The 24,028-nt window shown below is 44.3% G+C and overlaps 1 protein-coding gene across 2 annotated transcripts in view; it reads left to right on the top strand.

The window, feature by feature from the left end:
• The window catches only part of AKNAD1 (AKNA domain containing 1), a 37,910-nt gene that overhangs the window by 2,117 nt on the left and 11,765 nt on the right, over positions 1–24,028 (top strand). For both annotated transcript variants that reach the window (XM_075999928.1, XM_012751650.3), the window contains exons 2-8: positions 2,377–3,453; positions 5,371–5,410; positions 5,573–5,721; positions 5,819–5,881; positions 11,321–11,454; positions 14,782–14,938; positions 21,796–21,887. In XM_075999928.1, the coding sequence (XP_075856043.1) occupies positions 2,479–3,453; positions 5,371–5,410; positions 5,573–5,721; positions 5,819–5,881; positions 11,321–11,454; positions 14,782–14,938; positions 21,796–21,887 (1,610 nt within the window). In that variant the 5' untranslated portion in view covers positions 2,377–2,478. The remainder of the gene's footprint in view (positions 1–2,376; positions 3,454–5,370; positions 5,411–5,572; positions 5,722–5,818; positions 5,882–11,320; positions 11,455–14,781; positions 14,939–21,795; positions 21,888–24,028) is intronic.

Below are 24,028 nucleotides of genomic sequence, written 5' to 3'. Positions count from 1 at the left end.
TATTATAAAAAGAAAGCATGAGGATTACTTTGGGGCTGTAGTCTGGGTCATTAAAAGTCCTGTAAAACTAGAATTTGTCTTCTTTTTCTCTTTTCTCTTTTCTCTGTAGGTATTTAAACATATTCTCCTTTTTTTGTTCTCAAAAATTAGACGCTATTTTGCTTAAAATTATTTAGTGATTTTTTTTTACCTTTAAACAACATAGTCATTTACAGATAGATTTTAAAAATAATTTTAAGGCTCTGTAAGAGATGTCTTATATCTGCAATTCCTTCCTTTATCCTTTAACTATCCCCACATGTGAGGAGTGGCCTCGCCTTCCGGACCTGCGCACTCTTCAGTATCCCAGCACTGAGATGGGTTTTGGTTTTTCATTTTTAAACTACCGTGTACTGAATTCTCACACTGTGCCACACCCTGTGCCAAGTGCTTCGCGTGCATTATCTCGAGTATTGCTCTTCCTATTTTTCAAAAGGGGAAACAGAGACTCAGAAAAGTTAAATATTAATAACTTGCCAGGTGACATGAAACTAACAAGTGGAGAAGCTGGAATTCAAACCCGGGTCTGCCGATTGCTGCTTCCCACCGTGCCTTTGCGCTTGCCTGGGGAGCATTTTTCCCTTGTTCTTCAGCTTGGCTCAGAATAGCCTGTAATTCTGTTCATGAAGATGTGCCTCGACTTTCAGTAAATACTGCCTCTGTAAATGACTTAAAGTCATTCTGCAGTGCTCTCTCTCTCTCTCCCCCGCTCTCTCTCAGAAGTATCTTTTTGTTTGGGGTTTTCTAACATTGGCACGTATCTATAAATTAAGATTTTTGTACAATGTTTCACAGATGCCCTTTACCACATTTGGTTTATACTCCTTTTTACTTCAGAGAACTTAGCTCAAAAAAAAATTTATTTTTTTTTTGGTCAAACATACTATTTTAACTTTTGAGGTTTTCTAATAAATCACAAGTTTATAGATGCATAAAAATTTAGTTGAGGAGAGAACCTCAGAGATCTGCTCCTCAGCCTGTAATTGTATGGGCAAGAGAGGCCAGCGGCGGCTCTGGTCACCCTGGGCTGGTGAACCGCAAAGCCCGGGCTGCTCCTGTCCTGCCTGGAGCACCAGTTACTCCACCTAAAACTTGAGACCATTTTACTACTTCCGAGGAGTTATCCCAAAAGTTCACAAATCAGGAAGAGATATCTGCATGTGTGTTTGAAATGTTGTTTAAGAAAAAGAATAAAGGACTCGAGTATCCAAGTGGCAGCTGGTTTTGTTCTGACCATTTTCAGGAATATCCTCCCAATACCCACCACCACCACCTCCAGACTCCAGCTGGTCAGGACTGCTCGGGGGAGGATAGCCTTTCTGACCAGGTGCCTGCCTGGGTCCTCTTTAGGAGAGAGATGTTTGACTGCAGACCAGCCTCCAGGTGCTCAAAAGGCCTGTCTGTCCCTTGGCCATATTCCTGTCAGTCTTTCTCTGCACTTCTCAGACACACAAGGACACATTAGGAGAAGGGGAGCAGAATGTCTGGAGGGATGGCTGAAAAAGCACCAGAACAGGAAGGTCAGTGTTGAGTTTGAGCTGAGCCAGCTTCCAGTGCCATGCAACTTACAGGCTTGTCCGTGATGTGTGGACAAGGGACAGCCAAGGCACTTTAAAAAAATCAATCCTTTACTTGCATCCCAAGATCCCATTTTGAGAAAACTCCAAATAGCATTTCCCTAAGGGAGGTTGATAAATATTTGCTCATTAGGTGTCCCTCAAGTTTTTTTTTTTTTTTTTGAGACAGTCTCACTCTGCTGCCTGGGCTAGAGTGCCATGGCATCAGCCTAGCTCACAGCAACCTCAAACTCCTGGGCTCAAGCCATCCTTCTGCCTCAGCCTCCCAAGTAGCTGGGACTACAGGCATGCGCCACCATGCCTGGCTAGTTTTTTCTATACATTTTTAATTGGCCAATTTCTTTCTTTCTTTCTTTCTTTTTTTTTTAGTAGAGACGGGGTCTAACTCTTGCTCAGGCTGGTTTCGAACTCCTGACCTTGAGCAATCTACCTGCCTCGGCCTCCCAGAGTGCTAGGATTACAGGCGTGAGCCTGTAACCTACGGGGCCCCTCAGGTTTTAATGAATGAAAATTTTAACACTCCCCTTGTTTCTTTCTATTCCTCACTATAAAAACAGTGGCATAAAACCCCTGATTATGTTGACACAGTATTTAGGATGGGTTAGCTCTTGGCTGAGCTTTCTGCCTTCATGTGTCTCACTGAATTTCTTTAAATGAAAAACATCCATTTAGTTCTGGCGTAGGCACCAGCGTAGGCAGAGTCTCCCGCATTATTCCCAGACATTTAACAACCAGGCTGCTCTCCTTTCACACCGAACAGGATGCGAGATGAAGACAGTCAGCGAAAACCAGAAGATCTACGGTTACAATTAAGAACCTGAGACCGGGCTGCAGAGGACGGGAGAGATCAGGCTGCCCCAGCATGGACGACGATCTTTCAGAAGATACAACTTGTAAACAGCAGGAGGAGTTGCCTTATGATGGGGCTGATTATGCTTTTACCTCAGAAAATGGCATCCTCGATGGCTCAGATCAAGTCATTTTAATAGCAGATGGCCCTCAAGAGGAGGCTACACATGACAAGCCCTGCAGAAACACAGCGAAGGCCATGCCTCCAGGTTACATTACCGAAAATCCTGTCAACAAAAAACACGACCAAGAGAAGCAATGCGCCGCGGTAACTCCCAACATTCCAGCTGACCAAGGAGACACCTCAAATTCAAACATTTCGGACATTTTACTCCATCACCTTTCTGAAGAGAAATTCTTAAGCGGTCAAGGCATCGACTGTGAAACTCCCCCAGAGACCTCAAATACTGACAGTTTTGAAGAAGGAGCTATTATTGAAAATATTATTTCGTGTTATATTAAGAATTCTTGCCCGGAAGAACAAACCTCAAAACTCACTGACCAACTTAACCACAAAAGGGATGATGAAAATAGCAACGAGCACGGATGTTCTCTAAACATGATAGAAGAAAACACCTCTGATTTAGAAGAGCCAGTGGCCGCTGGAGATAGCAGCCATCCGGAAGATTCAAATTTTCTAACTAAAATCAAGGGTCCAAGTGATGAGCAAAAACGTTGTCAAGGGCAGTCACCCCAGAACGAGCAGACTGGAAAAGCAAGTTCAGGCAGCAGATTCAAATGCTGCCAAGGTCACGCTCATTACCAGCGCCCTGATTTCTCTAAGGCTGTTCCCAAAGTGAAAATTCCTAAAAATGACATAGTTAATAAACCACTTACAATAGCTAAACAAGCCAACTTTTCTCCTAAATTGAGAAGTAAATCAGCTATGGTGCAAGATACCTTGGAAACCATGCCTAAGTCAAATTGTGTTGAAACACAACATCAAGAGCAGAAGGGGAAAATTACTGAGCCTTCACAACAATTACAGGTAAATGAAAATAGTCTCTTGTAAATACATAAGCAGAGCCACTGCTTGTCTACCTCCGTGTGGGTTTGTGGAGGGCACATGGGGCTTGGTTCTGGTTCTGGGGTCTTATTCAGCCTCCTGGGTTACCCTGGGCAAGCGACTTGACCTCCCAGAAGCCCAGCAAATATCCTCATGAGAAGACTCAGGGGCTGGACTGACAAAAGCACACGAGAGAATAAAATCCAAATTTTTCAAGCTGGAATTTGGGTCTGCCCATTTTTAAAATTTAGCTCCCCTCCCCAGGAGTCACCCTCAGTTACCTGGGTGATCTCGAACCTCTTCTCAGGCCCCGAATCCTCTGAGTTCCTACCCTGTGTGGCACATCCCATCTCTACTTACCAAAGACCTGCTTGTTTTCGTGGCCTCCTTTAGTTCTCCCTTGGGCCACATAACTTTTCAGGTCCCCCAAGTCACAGCCTTTTCTGTTCTTGTTTGCTTAGTGCTGTCAGAGCCAGAGTTAATCATCACAACCTGGAAGTGTCTGTTTCTCTCACTGGATTCAAAGCTCTGGAGGTCAGAAACTCATCTTCATCTTTCCACTGCCCACCTTCCCCCAGAGGCCTGGCCTTGTGTCTCACATATATTACGCTCTTAGTTATTGATGCTGAGTTGGATTAAGATCTTTAATAACAGATTTCAAATGTGTACCAAACTTTGTTGATGCTTAATTTATTCTATTCCCCTCTTTCTCTTACCCCATCTTCTCACCCCCTCTACAACTTCCCAACATGCTAAGGCTCAGGATCTCATTGATTATTGAGGTTCAATGGTAAGGTAAATCCACGCTGACAGTCAAAATAAACATTTTAGTTCTTTGGCACCTTGCCAGAACTGTATGATCTTTCTTTGAAGCTTTGTACAAAGGGTGTCCTGGACTAAATGATACTATCTGCCTGTTTCCATTTCCATCCCTCATGCTTCAACTCCCTTCTCTTCCAGTGAAATGCTCTGGGGAGTCTAAGCAGAACCCTGTCCCCCCACATACACACACACCTGGAGCCAGCAACCCCACCTGGCCATGACCAGGATGCTTCTCTAAGTCTTGGAGAAATCTGTACTCCTGTGGGATTTGGAAGCCTTGGGGTTTCGGTTCTGCCTGCAGGAGAACATCCCTGTTGTGCCCAGCGCTCGGTGCCCTCTGGGCAGTAGGAGCAATGTGGATGTCAGGCTCATCTCTCTCTGGCAGTGGGAGTTTGAGGTCAGCTGTCTGACTTTTTCCAGTCCCGTCAATTCAGGTTGGAGAGTTGGACCCTACAGGTTTCATATCCATCATATACTTGAGACACCTGTAATGACCAGAGTCTATTTTGACCACCACCATTTAGCTCTCTGGCACTAGCATGTTTCTGATCTTCATGTGTTAGGAAGGAAAAGGGAGGACTCCCAGGGTGAATCACTCTGGAATTTAAACCTCTGTCCAACTAGCCTGTGATGAATAGAAAACAACCACTATCATCACACGCTTTGGAACTTAACGCATACTGTATTATTCTCCAGAGTTTGGCTACCATGTGTTTGGTGTTGAGAGAGCACCAGTGACAAGGCCAACAACGGCCCTGCCCTCATGGGGCTTATGGTCTAGGTTAAGAGAAATGTGTCAGCATTCCACGTGCTAGCACCAAACGCGGCGGTAATACAGGGAACATGTATTGTTAAATGCTTACCACATGCCTGTTGCAATGGCAGATATTTAACATTTAATCGTGGTAACAATGCCATCAGATAGGTCACTTACTGTCCCCATTTGTGTCATGGGCCCGGCTCTTGACCACGACAGTGGGCTGCCTCTGTGATGACCAGAACACATAGGGTCATTCTGAATAATGGTGTCATTGATTAATATCAACAGTAATGTTTTCTTACCCTTTAATTGTGCAGATGGAACCTACAGTATGTAACCACCAAGAACTGCTCACAGGTACTAACATTTTAAGACTTCTTTGATTTAGATACATATTTTGAAAGCTATTTTAAAAAATAGCAAGGGGTGGTGGCTGCCACAGCCTTGTGTTTTCAGTACTTAATAAAACTGTGATGAGTTGAAATTAATGGTAGCCAAAATGCACTCTTTCTTATTTAGGAATAGAATCTGAGACAAGCCTCCTTAAGGTGTCATCAACACTTCAGAAAGACCCTTCCTCAAATTCTTCTAACATATTTCAAAAGATATGCCAAGGGAAACAGATGTGTAAGAAGTTAAAAGAACAGACTGACCAATTGCAGACTAAAGTAATACTTTTAAAGCTTGTTATAAACAATTGAAGTAACCAAATTCAAATAGGAGCCACCATGCCATTAATAAAAGATTGCATTTTTTTCACTGCAGGTACAAGAATTTTCCAAAAGAATAAAACAGGATTCTTCCTGTCACGTGCAAGATAAGAGAATGGTAATTAATTTTATCCAGTTTTAAAAATCTTTATCAGGGATTTTGACATGGGAAAATGTAAATGACTTTATAGCACCATGTTTTCTCTACAGTGATGGGAGTGGAAACGTTTTGCTGAAGATTAAACTGTCTTTGTTTATGGGGGTAACAGAGTTTGGGGTTGTTTCTATATGTATTTAGCCTTCTTTCGGGAATCTATGACTTCTGAGTGTTATTCCTCACCAGTCACCTTGTAATGAATCTGAGACAAAGTAGTGCCTAGAGAAGAACATGTAAGCCATTATAAAGGGCGGGCCTCCCACACTTGATGGGTCCTGGTGGGTTTAGATTATAAAAATCGCTGGCATCTGGCAACATGACTTTGAGAACTCTTAAAATCAATCTTGAAGCAATGATTTTCAGATCGAAATCTTTTACTTTCACATCTTTGCTTGTTGTTGCATGTAACCAAATCACTAATTTATGCTGTCACCACAACAGCCTTGTTATCAGTGCATGGGAAGTGGGAGTGGAGCAACGGGGCAAAGGGCTGAGCCTGGGAGAACCAGAAATGTGCTGACGTGAAGATGCAGCTGAGGCCGTGGGGTCAGCAACACGGCAGGTGACAGGAGTCCCTACACAGGCACCAGCAAGGTTCGGGGCAGTCTGCACTTCAGATACCCGGCAGTAGGGACAAAAACCAGGCAGACCCAAATGCTAAAAGACACAGTTGATCATTCACTCACCTCACTAATTAAATCATTTATTCATTTGGCAAACATTTATCAGGCACTCTTTATATCCCAGACCCTCTACCAGGCACTTAGGGATTTGGAGATGAAGAAACAATTCCTTTTCCAATGGCTTATAGTCCACACCAGCAATGGACTGGTAAGCGGACAATTAAAATGTAGGTTAAGAAATGCTCCAGGTGGCTGGGCGCGGTGGCTCATGCCTGTACTCCTAGCACTCTGGGATGCCAAGTCAGGAGGATCTCTCAAGGTCAGGAGTTCGAAACCAGCCTGAGCAAGAGTGAGACCCCATCTCTACTAAAAATAGAAAGAAATTAATTGGCCAACCAAAAATATATAGAAAAAATTAGCCGGGCATGTGGCGCATGCCTGTAGTCCCAGGTACTTGGGAGGCTGAGGCAGGAGGATCACTTGAGCCCAGGAGTTTGAGGTTGCTGTGAGCTAGGCTGACGCCATGGCACTGTGGCCCAGGCAACAGAGTGAGACTCTGTCTCAAAAAAAAAAACAACAAGGCCGGGCGCTGTGGCTCACGCCTGTAATCCTAGCTCTTGGGAGGCCGAGGCGGGCGGATTGCTCAAGGTCAGGAGTTCGAAACCAGCCTGAGCAAGAGCGAGACCCCGTCTCTACTATAAATAGAAAGAAATTAATTGGCCAACTGATATATATATAAAAAATTAGCCGGGCATGGTGGCACATGCCTGTAGTCCCAGCTACTCGGGAGGCTGAGGCAGAAGGATCACTCGAGCCCAGGAGTTTGAGGTTGCTGTGAGCTAGGCTGACGCCACGGCACTTACTCTAGCCTGGGCAACAAAGCGAGACTCTGTCTCAAAAAAACAAAAACAAACAAAAAAAAAAACAACAAAAAAACCAACAACATGAAAAGACAAGAAATGCTCCAGGTGATGCTAATGACAGCCCAGAGGGGACCCACCTTTGCCAGTGAGGGGACACTTTGGAAGGCTTCCTGGGAGTGACTTCTGAACTGGGCATTGTAGGCGAATAAGGGTGAGGTTGGCGGAATAGGGGACGAAGCAGTGTTCTAGAAAAAGGAAACAGCAGGTGCAGTGGCACAGGGGAGAGACAGTGCTGCCAGTGTGAGGAGCTGCTTGGCACCGTGATGTACCAGAGGGTGCTCGGATGTGTGGCGAACTGGGAGGGAGGAGACAGAGAGGTGGACGAGGGCTGCGTCATGAAAGGCTGTAAGCCACGCTAAGGAGCTTAGATCTCATCCTGAGGTGGACGGTCGGGGCAGCACTGAGGATTCCAAGCTGACAAATGGGAAGCCACATAGGGGCAAGCCTGTGGGCATGGAGATTGGTTAGGGAGCAATGCAAGTGGCCAGGTACAAGAGCCTGGCAATGACGATGGAGAAGGGGACAAATCTCAGGGTTTAAGGAAGTGGTGGCAAGTGGAAAGGGGTGAATAAAGGACAGGAGGATGCCCAGATGAGTTCCAGATTTCTGGCTTAGGTAACCAAGGCCAGGAATAAAAGTAGAGGATGCAGTCCAGAATGGGTGTGGAAGGCAGGCAGGAGCAGGCAGGCAACTTGAGATGTCAAGTTTAGTTTGGGACATTTGGAGTTTGAGGTCTTTATAGGACATCAAGTGGAGAGGTCCAGTAGGCAGTTAGAGCAATGGGTCTGGCCCTAAATGCTGTTTGGGCCAGAAAGATTTGGGGATATCTGTGGGCTGAAGCTGCGGGGTAGATGAGATTGCTCAGGCAGATTGTGCAGAGTTAGACATGAAGAGGGCCCAGATAGATTCCTGGGGAACAGCAACCAGGGCACAGGTGAGAAGAGGAAAGACCTAAAAGATCCGAGGTAGACCTGGAGAAGCAGAGCCAGAGATGCCAAGAGAAAAGAGGCCTTTAAGAAGGCAGGAGTTGGCCACACCGTCAACTGTTCAAAGAGGGGCCAGGTGCAGTGGCTCGCACCTGTAATCCCAGCACTTTGGGAGACTGAGCAGGAGGATTGCTTGAGGCCAGGAGGTTCAAGACCAGCCTGGGCAACATAGCGAGACCCTGTCTCTCCAAAACAATTTTCAAAAATTAGCCTGCTGTGGTGGTGTGCACCTGCAGTCCCAGCTACTTGGGAGGCTGAGGCAGAAAGATCACTTGAGCCCAGGAATTTGATGCTGTAGTGAGCTATGATCACATCGCTGCACTCCAGCCTGGGCAACAGAGCAAGACCCCATTTCTTAAAAAAAAATGTTCAAGAATGGAAGGAAAATAAAGTGCGCACTGGATTTGGCAAACAAGAGACCACAAGAGTCCTTGTTCAATGAAGTGGTGGATCTAGAAGCAAGATTGCAGGGGTTGAGGAATAAAGGATAAATGAGATCCCCCAAAAGCCAGGATTTCAGGGACTGGCAGAACAGAGAATGTTAAAGGGCTTAGCAGAGCAGAGAGAACTGATTTAAGGTGCTAGCCTTCAGAGGCCTTGATTCAGGAAGTTTCTTCCTGATGTTAGAGGGTAAGTGGGGATTCCTGCTAGGACCAAGAGGAAAGTGGCTCCTGGCGGTGTTGGTCCATGACTGAGGGTTTCAGGCCCGTTTGGCTCAATGTTGCAGGAAGGCCAGGCAGGGCCACCACGAACCACCTCCGTCTGAGCAACACAACACAGCAGAAAGCATTTGGATTTTGGAGTAGACGTCCTAGTTCTACGTATTGATTATATAACATTGGACGTGCCAGGGCATGCTTGTCTTCCATCTCAGACTTGTTGTGAGAATTAAATGAGGCATATTGATGCCTAGAAACTGTGCCTTATTGTATTCTGAGATATATATATATATAAAACACAATTTAAACTCCAAGATTCTGAATTATAATTCATAATTGGCTTTCTTCTCTTCTCTCTCTATCCTTTTTACTGTGAACACCTAATTCCTTCTCACGGCTTTAACTGCCACTCTCATGCTACCAATTCCTACATTCCTTGTCCTGACCTCTCACTCCAGACGTTCGTGCGCGTTCACCTGGGTGTCCCATCCTCGCTGCAAACTCAACCTGTCCAACATGGACATCTTCAAACTTGTTAGCCTTTCTGAATTCCTCATTTTAGTCAGGCCTGCCACATTCTCCTCCCTCCCTGAGCTAGAAACACAGGTGCTGTCTGTGGGATTCACAGCGTCAGTCAGGGTGTTGGCGGGGACCAGGTGGTTACTCAAATGGCCACTGCGGAGTTTAGTACAGGCATTATTGTACCGCAGTGTGGGCCACATGAAGGGAAACCAGTAAGGGGGAGGAAGGGATCAGTGGGAGCCTCTTCATCCTTGGGCCGGAAATAGTCGAGGCAAAGCCAGGCCTGGGGCCTAAGAGAACAGCTGTAGCTGTAGGAGTAGCTGACAAGTCTCACAGCTTTCAGTAGAGGGACCGCAGATGGCATGAGGAGGAAACCAGGGAAATAAAGATTCCTGTCTCATCCTTGCACCGTTGCCCTCCATTAGCTGAAAACAACTGAAGCCGGGGCACAAGGGAGCCTATTGCAGCCCACTGACATTGGCTCAGAGGAAGACGGAAGATGGCGATCTGGGCAAGACCACACTTGCCACCTTTGTACACTGTAGCCAATTTTCCAAGCCCTTGTTTATTCATTTTTAATAAGAATTAATAATAATGGCTACCATCTATTGAGTACATATTAATGCTGTGCTGCTGGCACAATGCATTATCATATTTAATTTTTATAATGCAAGGTGAGGGCTTTTATCTTAGTTTTAACGACGAGAAAACTGTGAACCTTAGAGAATTCACGTTGACTAAAATACAATGAGTAAGAGAGTCTGAACTTGAACCCTGTTGTGTCTGACCCCATAACCCACTGCGCCGTACTTCTGCCCTGGGCAATATATCTCCGCGTCATCTTTCCTCTCCGTTTTCATGGATGCTACCTGGTCCAGGCCCTCCTGTGGATCCTTTAAGGCTGACTTAAGTCTCACTCCTTCCATGGAGTCTTGGCAAAGGAGACTAATCCACAGTCTCTTTTCTCAATGGAATAAAATCCCTAAGACCAGGGATTGTGCCTGATATAATTTTTATATCTCAAGCTTCTGGCCCAGGGCCAGACATAGGCTCAGGGACTGTTCAGCGCCTGGGGATGTGGGGCTGAAGCCGATGCACATCTTCACCACATGACCCATCTGCACAAGGCCGCATGTGCTGACATCTGAAAGACCCACTCACAGCTTTGGCTAAATCTTCCTGCTGTTCCTTCCCCATCAACTCAGACCCGGGCCCTCTAACTTCAGTTCCTTTTTAATATCTATGTGGCTTCATACTTCTGGGAGCTCTAATTTCCTCCTCCATAAAACTGGGATAATAAAATCTACTTTGCAACATTTATAACATTGATGTGTGGGTTAAATGAGGAATGGGAAAGTGCTTTGTAAGCTAAAAATCATTCTGCAAATATACAGGATTATGAATGTCCCACTAAGGGAGTTCGGAGGCCTCTAAGTAGGTTCTGAGAGAGAAATCAGCAGTGATTGTACTTTTCAGCTCTGTGCTGTGAGGGTGTTTTGAGTGTTGAGAAGACTCTTGGGTTGTCTATATTTTAGGTGTCTCACTCTGAAATGAAACAATCAATGCTGCCAGGAAAAGGATGGCAGCTTCATTTTGACACTACTGTGGGGTACACCTACGTTGTGTTTTGGGGAACTACATGCACAGGTTTGCACGTGAATGATTCTAAGTGACTTCACTGCTGCAGGTCCTAAAGCACCTGCAGGGACATCTTGAACTGCTGGAGCAGAAGTTTCTGGCCACCAAGGACACACATCTGGCTCTGCAGCAGCACACCCATGAGCACAAATCTGCAACTGTTGGTGACTTTGATCCAGAAAGGTCAGGTTTAAACCAACTGTGTAATGGGGAGGGGTCAAAGGTGACTTTCTCCAGGTAGGATTCTGATTTGGCTGCTGACTTAGTGCTTGGAAAGCCACTGGTCTAGGGTCAGCAAAAACTGTCACCAATGAACAAAGGGTCACCTCATGCCACAGGTAGTATGGAGGACCCGCAGTGTGGGAGGCACTGTGTTGGGCACTGACCCAGATGGACCATCCAAAGTGAACAGTTGTCTCCTGGGGCAGAGGCATGGTGCCACCATTCTGCATTTTGTGGGATGTCATTGTAACTGGTTCTGAGACCCAGAGAAGCACAAGAAAACCCTAGAAAGGCTTACATGCTAAACGCCGAGGGCCTTCTCCTATCCAAGTTTCTCCTCTCCTCTCCTTCTCAGCTTTCCCTCTGTCTCCCCTCTCCTGCCTTTATTATCCCTGCCTGGTTCTTCTCTTCTGACCCTCTCTTTCCCCCTTTCTTTCCTACCCCCAATAATTCTGAAGGGAAGCGGGCAGGAGAGGACATCATAAGGTTGATTAGTATTGGGGCGAGGGACCCATAAATCCTGACAAAGGAAAACTTTTAAAGCTCAAAGTTAAGTGATCCCTGAGTTAATTCACATTAGAAACTTGGAAGCACACTCCCGATTGAAGTTTCCAGTTGGTGATTTTTATGGCCCCGTACCCTTCTCTCTCCACTCCAGATAATTTTAACATGTATTCCAGGACTAAAGGATAGGATTATTTTCATATAATTTCCTGGTGTGAATTAAAAGAATCTATTTAGTAGGCTTAATATTTGTAAATTCAGCTCTTTCTATTCAGAGCATTTTAACATGGAATCATTGTTGATGCCAAAATGTTTTAATGGTTTGTATTTTAGCACTGGCCTCCTATGGTATTTTTTCCCAAGGTACAATTTTACTTTTTTAAAATGAATGGAACCTCTGTCTACTTTTATTTCAATACTGAGTAATTAGACAGCAAGGATAAGGTTTCAATGTCGATTTTTCCCAAAGGCTTTTTTTTTTTTCCTGGGGAAAAAAAAGATCTCCATATGCTCCTGCTGTTTGTTTTAAAATTAATAGAGTAAGGATATTTATTTTCCAAGGAATCTCTTATTTTGGCAGTCATTTTAAAGACAGGCCTCTGTGCATATTAAGACCAAAGTTATGCAATGTATTATTTATATCCTAGTTACAACCACACTGCGCCTGGCATGGGTATAAATCAAGAGTCTCAACTGCAATTATATCCCATATACGGGAGAAGCTTTCAACACTGGGGCAAGGGAGGGACCTGGCCTCTCCCAAAACTCAGTTAAAGCCACCTCAGGACAAGCAAAGGCTGATCAGCTCAACACTGGTCCTCTTGTTCTCAAACGTGCATAATGTGTTAACGAGCAGAACCACGTACAACCCTTGGGGTCTTCATGTATTGAGAACCTTCTAAGTGTTGAGTCCAAAGTCAGGTAGATGACTTTCTGTAGGGGCCAAGAATTCTGCAAATTCACTAACTAATCACTGGTTTACGTCAGCTGTTGTATTCTTATTAAAACCTTATCATAGACCGGTGCGGTGGCTCACGCCTGTCATCCTAGCTCTCTGGGAGGCCGAGGCGGGCGGATCGTTTGAGTTCAGGAGTTCAAAACCAACCTGAGCAAGAGCGAGACTCCATCTCTACTATAAATAGAAAGAAATTAATTGGCCAACTAATATAGAAAAAATTAGCCGGGCATGGTGGCACATGCCTGTAGTCCCAGCTACTCGGGAGGCTGAGGCAGCAGGATTGCTTGAGCCCAGGAGTTTGAGGTTGCTGTGAGCTAGGCTGATGCCACGGCACTCACTCTAGCCTGGGCAACAGAGTGAGACTCTGTCTCAAAAAACAAAACAAAACAAAACAAAAAACCTTATCACTACCTTTAAAAGGTAATATGCAGAAATATTTGCTTGGGTTTCATGCATCTTGCGTGTCAGAATGTAGTCACACACTCTGACAGCGGAAGCCAAGAAGTCAAGAAATGAGGTTCTAGCTCCATCTATCCTTTCTCCCTGCTATTCTCAGCATACATTCTTACCTTCTGTTTTACAGAAAACATCATGAATTCACTCAAAAATGCCTTTTTCCAACTCCAAATCTCTATGTCCCCACCTCCCTCCCCTTTCTTCCTTCCCTTGCTCTCTGCCTCTTTCAGCCATGGTCCTTGAGCCCATCCCTTCTGGCCACCTTGAGGCCTTCCTTCATGATTTCATTTCTTTCTCTTAAATTTTCAGTCTCTTCTTGTGCCTTGCTTCATTCTCTTCTGTCTGCTAGATCACAAAATATTTTCATATATTTTATTTGATTAATCACTTTGGTTTTTCATGCTCAGATCTTTGTCCTACAACTTTAGGACAGCCTTTCCCTACTGGTTGAAAAAGCACCTTTATCAGATACAAACCCTCCACGTGTGTAAGGGACCAGTTCCCTTCCATCCCACTGACCTATGTTTCTATTTCCACATTATCCACACAGTTTTAAATTATTACAGCTTAGTCTGATTTTTGAATGATGTATTTTAAGACTTTAAATTTTCCTCAGAGTACTGCTATAACTGCATTGTGTGGATTTTCACATGCTGTTCTCTCATATATCATCCACTTGTATATTATCCCCAATATCCATTTCTGTTTCCTATTTAATCCAAAGTTATTTAGATAAGTATTAAAATTTCCAATTAAATAGGTTTTGGGGAGTTATCTTTTTGTTAACTTCTAGTGATAAGAGAGGGAAGGTGGCATAATTTTTAATATTTTGGAATTTGAGATTTTTCTTTATGTACTAACACAAAGTAAATTTTTATAAATGTAATGAATTTGAGGAAAATGAATTCTTTTGTTGGTTATATGTGTATATTTATATACACATGTACATACAGATCTAAACACTTATTATTCAGTTTTTTTGTCCTTCCTCTTTTTCAATTGGCATAACAATTTTTTTCATAGAATCACAGTTCTTAGAATCCCCTACAAGGAACCTCAAAATCACCAAATCCAGATAAAGAAGGTAAAGTATTTTTATCCCAGGGTATAGCTGAGACATTGGAAGCCCATAAAGATTAAGTGATTTACTCAGGGGTACACAGCTAATGGACAGAAAATGAGGATGAGAGCCCAGGCCTTTGGAGTGAAACTATAAACAGGATGTCAGTCAGGGCGAGTGTCCATTATCCTTCCTGTTGGAGGGCAGGCCACATTAATAATACAGATAAACGCTACAGTCAAGAACTGTTGTTACTAATTAGAACACCGACTACATAGCCCAGAAGATGCCTATTTGTTTGTTTACTTAGAAAAGTGGAAGGTGAAATCTTCAAGTTGGAGATCCTACTTGAAGATGTTAAGCAGAAGATTGATGAAAGCAAAAACACTTCAGCCCTCTCTCTTCCTGCAAGTTCTCCAGGCATCCCGGATGGCTTGATATCCACATCTTCTTCACTCTCAAATGAGGTAATATAGCAACCTATGGCCTATTTTTGTGGCAGAAAAAAATGTTTATGTATACGTAGACTCCTAGTTCATGGATTCACTGAATTCTATTTTAATATTTCATGACAACTTAATTTACCAAAGTTCCATGAATATTATTTAAAGCAGAACCAGGTTTTAAAAATTAGAAGATTTTTCAAGTGTTATTTTTATTAGATTTTCTTTTTTTTTTTTTTTGAGACGGGGTCTTGCTCTGTCACCCAGGTTGAAGTGCAGTGGCATCATTGTGGCTCACTGCAACCTCAAACTCCTAGGCTCAAGCGATCCTTCTGCCTCAGCCTCTCAAAATGCCCAGATTCTCAGGGTACTCAGCCTTTATTAGTTAATTTTTTTTAACATTGTATTAGTTTAGGATGTAACAATGTAGTTTAAACTGATAAACCACTGAAGAGTTATTTCTTCGGGATGAATGGCAAAATTTTTGTGGATCATGCCTGGAAGAAATAATTTTTCTTCTTCATAGTTTTGTATTCCTTCTCCTAAATAATAAATAGCACACTCGGTGAAATAATTATTTCCCATGAGTCCACTTCTGCATTTACCTCCTCTCAAGTTAAATTACTTCGGTTTGCATGTGCAAGATTAGGAATTTAAATCAATCACCGCTGTCTATCTACACTTTTTGCTCTTGTAGCCTCAATAATCAGAACATTTCAGATTCTGAATTCTCAGAAATTAAAATTCTGAGAACTGAATCACCTAAATAATAACCTTAAATTGACTCTTTACTTGCACATGGTACTTGAAGACACAAGTTGGGGCTGATATTCAAAACTTGAATGACGTCTTTGTCAGAGCTAAGGACAAGATGATGTAGATTATATAAATGTTAGCCCTTCCCAAGAAGTGTGTTTGCCCCCTCAAAACATCTGCTCGGTAAAATCTCCCTCATTTAGTGGCCAGCCTCAGGGTCAGGTCATTTATGTGACCTGATACCCAGGCAGAATTCTCTGCTCAGGGCTTTGTGTTCTCACAGGGCTGTGTCCCGTGTCTTTGTGCCATTGTACTGACCTTTGTACCCTGAACTTCCGAAATGCCTGGTGTAGGGTGAATGCTCAGTATGGTAAGCCCTGAGCCACTGTGGCAGTGACAACTAATCTCACAAACAGTCCCCCAGGCTCACAGCTTGCTACCCTGCTAGTCCCGGACCTGAACTGGCTTCCGGTTCCGTGAGGCAGCCTAGTCCTCCGCCCAGCAGTGCCCTGGGTCTGGGTTTGCTCTTCCTTACTCTGTCCCAAGCTTACAGAATTGTTGTGAAATGATAACATTGTGATAAGTGGCCCTGAAAAGAGGATCTACTGCTAGTATTACTCATTCATTCAGCAACATTTATTGCTATATGCTAAGCACTTTTCTAGGTAGAAGGGATACAACATAAACAAGGCAGCCAATCACCTGCCCTCAAGATGTTTACGGTTCTGTGAAACATACATTTAATAAAGTGAACATATAATTTCAGAATATTAAAAGTACTATGCAGGAAATAATAATACATTCTGTATAACTCTGAAGCCAGACTACCTGGGTTCAAATACAGGCTCTGTCACTTACTAGTAATGGCTTTGTGAACTTGGGAAAGTTACAGAACCTCTCTGTGCCTCAGTGTCCTCCTCTGTACAATGGGGATAACAAAACCTGCCTCACAGGGGTTTTATGACATTTGAATGAGTTAATCCATGTAAAGTACTTAAAACAGGGCCTGGCTCATAGTAAGCGCATTACCTGGGTGTTAGCTGTCCTGACTATTAAGTAATGGGATATGACCAAAAGTATCTAAACGTGGGAGGGTGGTGTCACCGACGGAGAGATGGTCAGGGACGGTTTCTCAGAGGAGGTGAGATGTGAACTGAGTCCTGGAGGATGAGAAGCTGAGGGGGACTCCAGGCAGGATGCTATGGTGCCCTAGGGGCAGTGTGGGGATGCTGAGCTGGTTTTGAGCCGCCTGGTTGGACTGCGGCCCTAACGGAAAGCCCTTCTGTGCGGCTCCCCCCGGATTCCCAAGGAGCCCCCTGGCTGCCCTCCTGGGCCCGGGGCCTAGGTGGGAGACGACAGGGACACTCTGGGGAGGGCCGCAGGAGGCCCCCTCCAACAAGGAGCCCTGAGAGCTGGCCCGGCAGACTGAGCCCTCGCCCCACAGCACCCGTTGTCAACGGCCCAGCAAGAGGCCCCTTCCTGGTGCAGCTCCGGGAGGGCCAGGGCCCCATACAGAAGCGAGTTTTATCATCCACCGGGGAAGGAAGCCCAGCTCCTCCACCTGCCCCGCAGCGCCCACCTAGTCTGGCCCGCAGGTGCAACCCTCTGGGCAAAGGTCCGAGGGGCAGGACAGCTGGCCAGAGAGGAAGAAGGTGGAGTGGCCACATGAGGGCCACACCACACTCTGCCTTAGATTGCTCGTTCCCACAGTCCCAGGAGCACTAAATTAAGTTCATGATGACTCTTCAGCAGCTTGAAGAAAAGCCAAATGATCCCCAAAGGTGAGACTCCCAGGTAGCTCAAAAAGTGATTCTCTACTGTGCAGTTACCCAGGGGAAAAAAAGAAAAAAAAAAAAAAAAAAAAAAGTGATTCTAAAATTCAGGCCGGGTGTGGTGGCTCACACCTGTAACCCTAGCACTCTGGGAGGCCAAGGCGGGTCACTCAAGGTCAGGAGTTCAAGACCAGCCTGAGCAAGAGTGAGACCTTGTCTCCACTATAATAGAAAGAAATTAATTGGCTAACTAAAAATATATAGAGAAAAAGTTAGTTGGGCATGGCGGCACATGCCTGTAGTTCCAGCTACCCAGAAGGCTGAGGGAGGAAGATTGCTTGAGCCCAGGAGTTTGAGGTTGCTGTGAGCTAGGCTAACGCCACGGCACTCTAGCCCAGGCAAGAGAGTGAGACTCTGTCTCAAAAAAATAAATAAATAAAATTCAAACCTTTTTTAAAACTAGTTACCTCGTCAGAATGGGGATGGCCAGGACCAGCCAGATCGAACGGCTACGGGGCTGTCTTCTGACTCCAGGGTGATGTCCTGTAGCAGGTCTTGGCTCAGCTCTGCGCATTCCCTTGGCTGGTTAGCGATGAGCAGTGCTGCTGACTGGGACTCGAAAATCAGTGTAATCAAGATCACCTGGCTTTTCCTTGCCTGGCACCCTGGGTGTTAGTGCTGGTGATAGCTGCTGCTGTTGCTACGACATTTCCCACGCTTTCAGCACTGGGGAGAAACTTGGCAGGAGTACTGGAACCTACACCAGGGTTTCTCCAGCTCCACTGTGCCTAGGAATCACCTGTGGATCTTGTTAAAATACACGCTGATTCAGTGGGTCTGCGTGAGCCTGCAATTTTGCATTTCTAACAAGCTCCCAGGTGATGCCAATGCTGCTGGTTCAGGTCTGGTGACCACACTTTGAGTTGCAAGGATCTAGAGATTAATCTATTATGAATGAATTGGAAAAACTGGGATTAAAAACGCCCGGGTCTAAAATTATAGCAACAGTATAGTAAGCAGTAAACAATAATATAATAATTCTGTTGGTTCAGAGCTTTACAGTTTGCAAAGACTTTTAGCAGAGGAGAAGTAGCTTAGAAAGGTAAGATTTGCCCAGGGCAAAGAACGGAAGATATTACAGCCCAGGTCTGCCAACTCCTACCTCCCTCCATTCTACTGTAAATCTGCCTTAAATATCAAGTGCAGGGGTAACTGTGTAAGCTTAACAGGGATAAAAGAAAAGACAAGGGAGTTATGGAGGGAATAAAACCTATTTTGTAAATTATAAAAGCAACGTATATTTATTGCAAAAAAAATCAGAGAATAGAGAAAAGTAGAAAGAAGAAAAATCATTGCTAATATTTTAGTATATATCCTTCCAGCTTTTCCCCTGTATATGCATTTTTGCAAAAGTGGGATCTTACTGTATGTATTGTTTTATGATCTGCTTTTTAATTTAACATTGTATTGTGGGCATGTCGCCACATCATTTAGAATAAACCTATAGCTTCATTTTTAATGACTGCATCATATTTCATTATATGGATGTATCCTGACTTATTTAAACAATCTCATAGAGATGGACATTTAGTTTTTTCCAGTTCTTTGATTTTATAAACACTGCTTCAGGTAACATCATTTTACATGTAAACTTTTATCCATAGTTGTTTATTTCCTTAGAATTAAAACCTAGTATTAATGGGTTAATGGGTCAAATGATACACATTGAAAACCCTGATGACCCAGACTTTAGAACTGTGGCCTGGTTCGCAGGCCCACAGCAGGGCCTGTGAGTGCTGGTGTCTCCAACCTGAGCCCACCCCAGATATTTTTTCTATCCTTTGCTGAAGTGATAAGTGAAAACTGGTATCTCATGATTTTAATCTATTTATGAAATCCAACCTATTTTCATGTTTCTTAGCCATTTGCACCTCCTCCATGACATCCATATTTTAACTTATGTTTGCAAAACTGAAACGACAGTTTTTTTTAAACAAATTAACTGCCATGAGTTGTATTTAACTCATGCTAGTTTTGAGCCCGGGGCCTCGTGAAGCATATGTATCTCACACATTTCTTCACCTTTACCCTTATGAACTATTTTTTAAGTTGCATATAACTCACGCACAGAAAACAACTAAAAATAACAATTTGTCATTAAATTAGAAAGGATCGTTTTGTCTTTGAAGTTTTTATTCTATTTTCATAATAAAACAGTGGCCCCCCAAAATAAATTTTTTTTCAAGTGTGGCAGTCAATGTGTTAAAAAAGGGCAGATAACTGGGAAAATATTAAGAGCAAATAATGTTCAGTGTTAAGATCTTTGTTATATCACATGCTCTGACAAATGCACAAAGGAGCAGAATTGTGGTTAAGGACACAAATGTGCAAGGTGGCTCACACCTGTAATCCTAGCATTCTGGGAGGCTGAGAAGTCCCAGCTACTTGGGAGGCTGAGGCAGTAGGATTGCTTGAGCCCAGGAATTTGAGGTTGCTGTGAGCTGGGCTGACGCCACGGCACTGTAGCCCCAGCAACAGAGTGAGACTCTGTCTCAAAAAAAAAAAAAAAGACACAAACGTACAAGTCAGACAGGTAGAGGTTCAAATCCCAGCTCAGTCAGGGATGGGGAACCTGCAGCCTTCTGATTTCAAGACGTTCTTTTTTAAGCACCAAAGAAGGCAAGAAAAGCTTCATTGTTTTCTGCTCCACCCTTTTAATAAAAGGATTTGTTCTGTAAAATTGGGATTCAGTCAAAAGGGTGCATGCACTTAAGGACCTAGAAGGCCGGGATGTGGCCTTAGGGCCTTGGTTCCCCACCCTCGCATGGCCTTGCCAAGTTGCTTACATTCTCTGAGCCTCAGATTATTCATGATTAAAACAGAGACAACCTGCCAGGAAGGTAGGATGGAATGAGGCTGTACGAGAAGCACCTGGCACATGATGAACAATCAACAAATGGCTGACTTTGTTACTAAGAAAATGCTGAAACCCTCCAAAAAAATTAATGGACAAAGGATAGGAACTAAAAAGTAGGAAATACAGCCAATAAATATGCATATGGGAGAATGCTTATCTCCTTTAATCACAGAGGAAATGCTAATTAACACAAGGTGCCACCCCCCCCCCTTAAATTAACAAAAACATTTTCGAGTGATAATTCCTGCTGCCGAGGAAGGTGTGGTCACACTGAGCCGTCCACATTGTTGGCGGCTGTGTAATCCGTGCAGCTTTTGTGGAAAGCAGTTCGGCCACACGTATCATCACACGAACATGTTGGTAACCTTTGGCCCAGTCGTTTCCTCAGGAAGTAATTCAAAATGTGGAGAAAGCTGTGTGCAATAATGCTTCTGCCAGCATTGTTTATGATGACGGAAAAAGCACATTTATTATCTGCTCACATGAAGGCTAAGCTCATAGTCAAAAATACGCAGTGGGTGGTTTCAGATCAGTAGTGCAATTGTTTTGTGTTAAAAAGGGACATAGAACCGGTCGTTTGGGCCTCTAGTCAGTCCCTGACCTATTTTAATTCACAGTTGAACACATTTCTTTTTAGCTTTTTTTTTTTTTTTTTTTTTTTTTTTTTTTTTTTTTTTTTTTTTTTTTTTTGAGACAGAGTCTCGCTTTGTTGTCCAGGCTAGAGTGAGTGCCGTGGCGTCAGCCTAGCTCACAGCAACCTCAAACTCCTGGGCTCGAGTGATCCTTCTGCCTCAGCCTCCCGAGTAGCTGGGACTACAGGCATGCGCCACCATGCCCGGCTAATTTTTTTATATATATATATCAGTTGGCCAATTAATTTCTATTTATAGTAGAGACGGGGTCTCGCTCTTGCTCAGGCTGGTTTTGAACTCCTGACCTTGAGCAATCCGCCCGCCTCGGCCTCCCAAGAGCTAGGATTACAGGCGTGAGCCACAGCGCCCGGCCTTCTTTTTAGCTTTTAGAGCTCTAACCAGTGGTCAGATGAATAGATTTAGAAATTATCTTCCTAAATCTGTTCATCCTGTGGGGAAGCTTGGATTAATGTGAAACTAAGGGAAAGGAATAAAAAGGGAAAAGCATTCTCTCATCTGGACACCAGATTTTCAAATCTGTTCAGAGGAGGCAAGAGGAAACCAGGGTGACAGCTGCTTTTCATAAGCCGAGGGCCTTAGAGGCACTGACCCCACCGAGAGACACATCGGAACTAAGCACGGGCTCTTTTCTTCCTCTCGTCCTGCTGGCCTCCGTTTCCCCATTTGTAAGAGAGGCTTGGCGAGTTCAGGCGGGTCTGCGCTGCTCGCTGGGCCCCGCGTGCAGCCAGGGGGATGAGTCACATCCTCTGTCACACCCACGGCTGTGTGTGCTTTGTGGTGCAGGAGGACCTCTGCGGCACCTTGGGAACGAGGCAACATGCAGAGACGACGGCGCCCAGTCTGAGCTGTGCCTTCTGCCGCCAGCTCCTGGAATGGTGAGGCTCTGGCTGCTACATTCCCGGGTGGGTAGGAGTCCGTCCCAGGAGAACAACTTCCGTGAGAGTGGGCAGCAAGCGACAGAAGGCACTGGCTGAGTTACAGAATCACGGACCTCAGGGCTCGGCACACAGCCCAGGCTCTCTCCCACCTTGCAAATCCTCCAGCAGTGGTTCTCACTGGGGAGAGTATCAAAACCACCAGGGGAGATTTAAAAGTAATGCACATGCCTCCATCCCATTGACAGCAGCAACATTGCCAAGGGTGGAGCCCGGGTGGGAACACAGCTTTTAAATCTCCCTAGGTGGTTCTGATAAGCACCCTTGGTTAGGAATCCCAGCACGTGGAGGGTGGTCCTGTAGGCTTTGTTTGAACATGACCTAGACGGGGGATTATTATCCACCACCATATGCCAGCTCCCACTGTCCCTACTCTCTCCTTATGAGCAGAAGTCTTCCTTGTTGGGTCCCACCTGTGCCCCGCAGTCCCAAGAACAAGTCTCATCCCTCCTCTCAGGGCTGACTTCTCCCCATTCCCAAGCAAGAAATCTTCTAGAGCCAACAAGCTGTACATCCTGTAAAATCCTAAGGAGAAATCCTTACTGTTTTCAAAATGCTCATTAGATAAACTGGTAGCCCATGTGGATTCCGAATCATTTATTTGAAGTTTGTATTAGGTAAGAGAGGCGCCACCTCTAAGCTCACCGTGAACCTGTGCCAAAGCTTGGCTAATTTACCTTCCAAAGGTCAGGAGTCAAGGAGGGAGGAGCTGTTGAGCAACCACCAATAAATGTGCATAATGGACTCTAATAGAAGCAGATGACAAGGTCTGAAAGACCGAAGCTTCCTCTTAGAAAGCATTCCGTCACAGGATGGGCACTTAGCAGTCTATTGAGTTTCTGCCCATAAAAAAAGAAACAGCATGGAGTTTGTGCTAAAATTACCTTGTGTCATTTGCTGTGGGGTCATCACTTTAAACTACCATGTCAGTCATCAGCTTTGAGCTGTCCTTTAAACACAAGGGGCACTAATGAAGCTTACTCACTGAGTCATCCCAGGCCTACTGTTTTTATTTACTGAATGAATTAAAGTTTAATTTGGAATTTTTAAAAGGTTTTATGAAGTATAATAAAAATATTTTGACATTTATAAAATATTTTGATTAGCATCAACATACTAAATATTTCTCTTCCAAACTCCTAGTCTAGACCCTACAGAACTATATAAGTACCAACACAGGGACCAAGATTCCAGACTAAATGTACTTTTTATGATGGAGAAGGTGCAAAGAAAAGCACAACCAAGTGGATGATTGGGTCTAGCAGTGAATCCACTGCTGGGGAGTGATGAGGAGATATATTTAATGCATGACTTATGAATTGAAATCTTGGCAAGCTACATAATTCCTGAGGAATGATTAATTTAAGGGAGGACTATACTTTTTCCTCTGTTAGAAGATTAAATATCTCTCTGATGGGATGTGTTCTTTATGAAGCTTGCTGATGTACATACTCTTCATAGGATATTTATAAATTGTATAATATATGTAAATATATGTGGATAAGTAATACATAAAATGTAAAATGCTTATCCCTTGATGTTATTTCTGCTGCAAAATTTTGGATTTAAGAATACACTTTAGCTACTTTGTCTTGCTGAGAAACTGTCTTTCTCCAGTAGAATTACGTTTGGCCAGAAGATTTTAGAGCACAAAGGAGTTTAAAAACAGAAAAAGTCATGTGTTGGACTGCACCCACTTGAGTGAGATCCAAGTTTCCCACTTTGGAAAGCAGATGTTCAAATGCCCCAGAGGAGGAGGGTGGAGACAGAAAATGAGGTGTGAGAAGCTATGTGACTCAGAGGGAGAGCATGTTTTTCCAAGAGGAGGGAAAGGACCTGGCTTCTCAGCTCCAACCCCAAGAACCCCCAGCAGCAGGCCCAGGCACAGCTGGATGAGCACAGAGCACGCAATTGCCGCATTTGCCCGGAGAGGCCACAGGCTCATGCCCCAGCCCCCGGCAATCAGCCTTACTGGTGCAAGGATATCTTACACACGGTGCTCTCCACACTAAGAATGAGCAACTTATCCTGGGGGCTGTTACTGTTTCCCAGGAGCTGAGCAAAAGCTTTATTAAGAACTG

This window comes from Microcebus murinus, chromosome 2 (genome assembly GCF_040939455.1).
Source record: "Microcebus murinus isolate Inina chromosome 2, M.murinus_Inina_mat1.0, whole genome shotgun sequence".
Taxonomy (NCBI): Eukaryota; Metazoa; Chordata; class Mammalia; order Primates; family Cheirogaleidae; genus Microcebus; species Microcebus murinus.
This window is presented reverse-complemented; position numbering and strand designations above follow the sequence as displayed.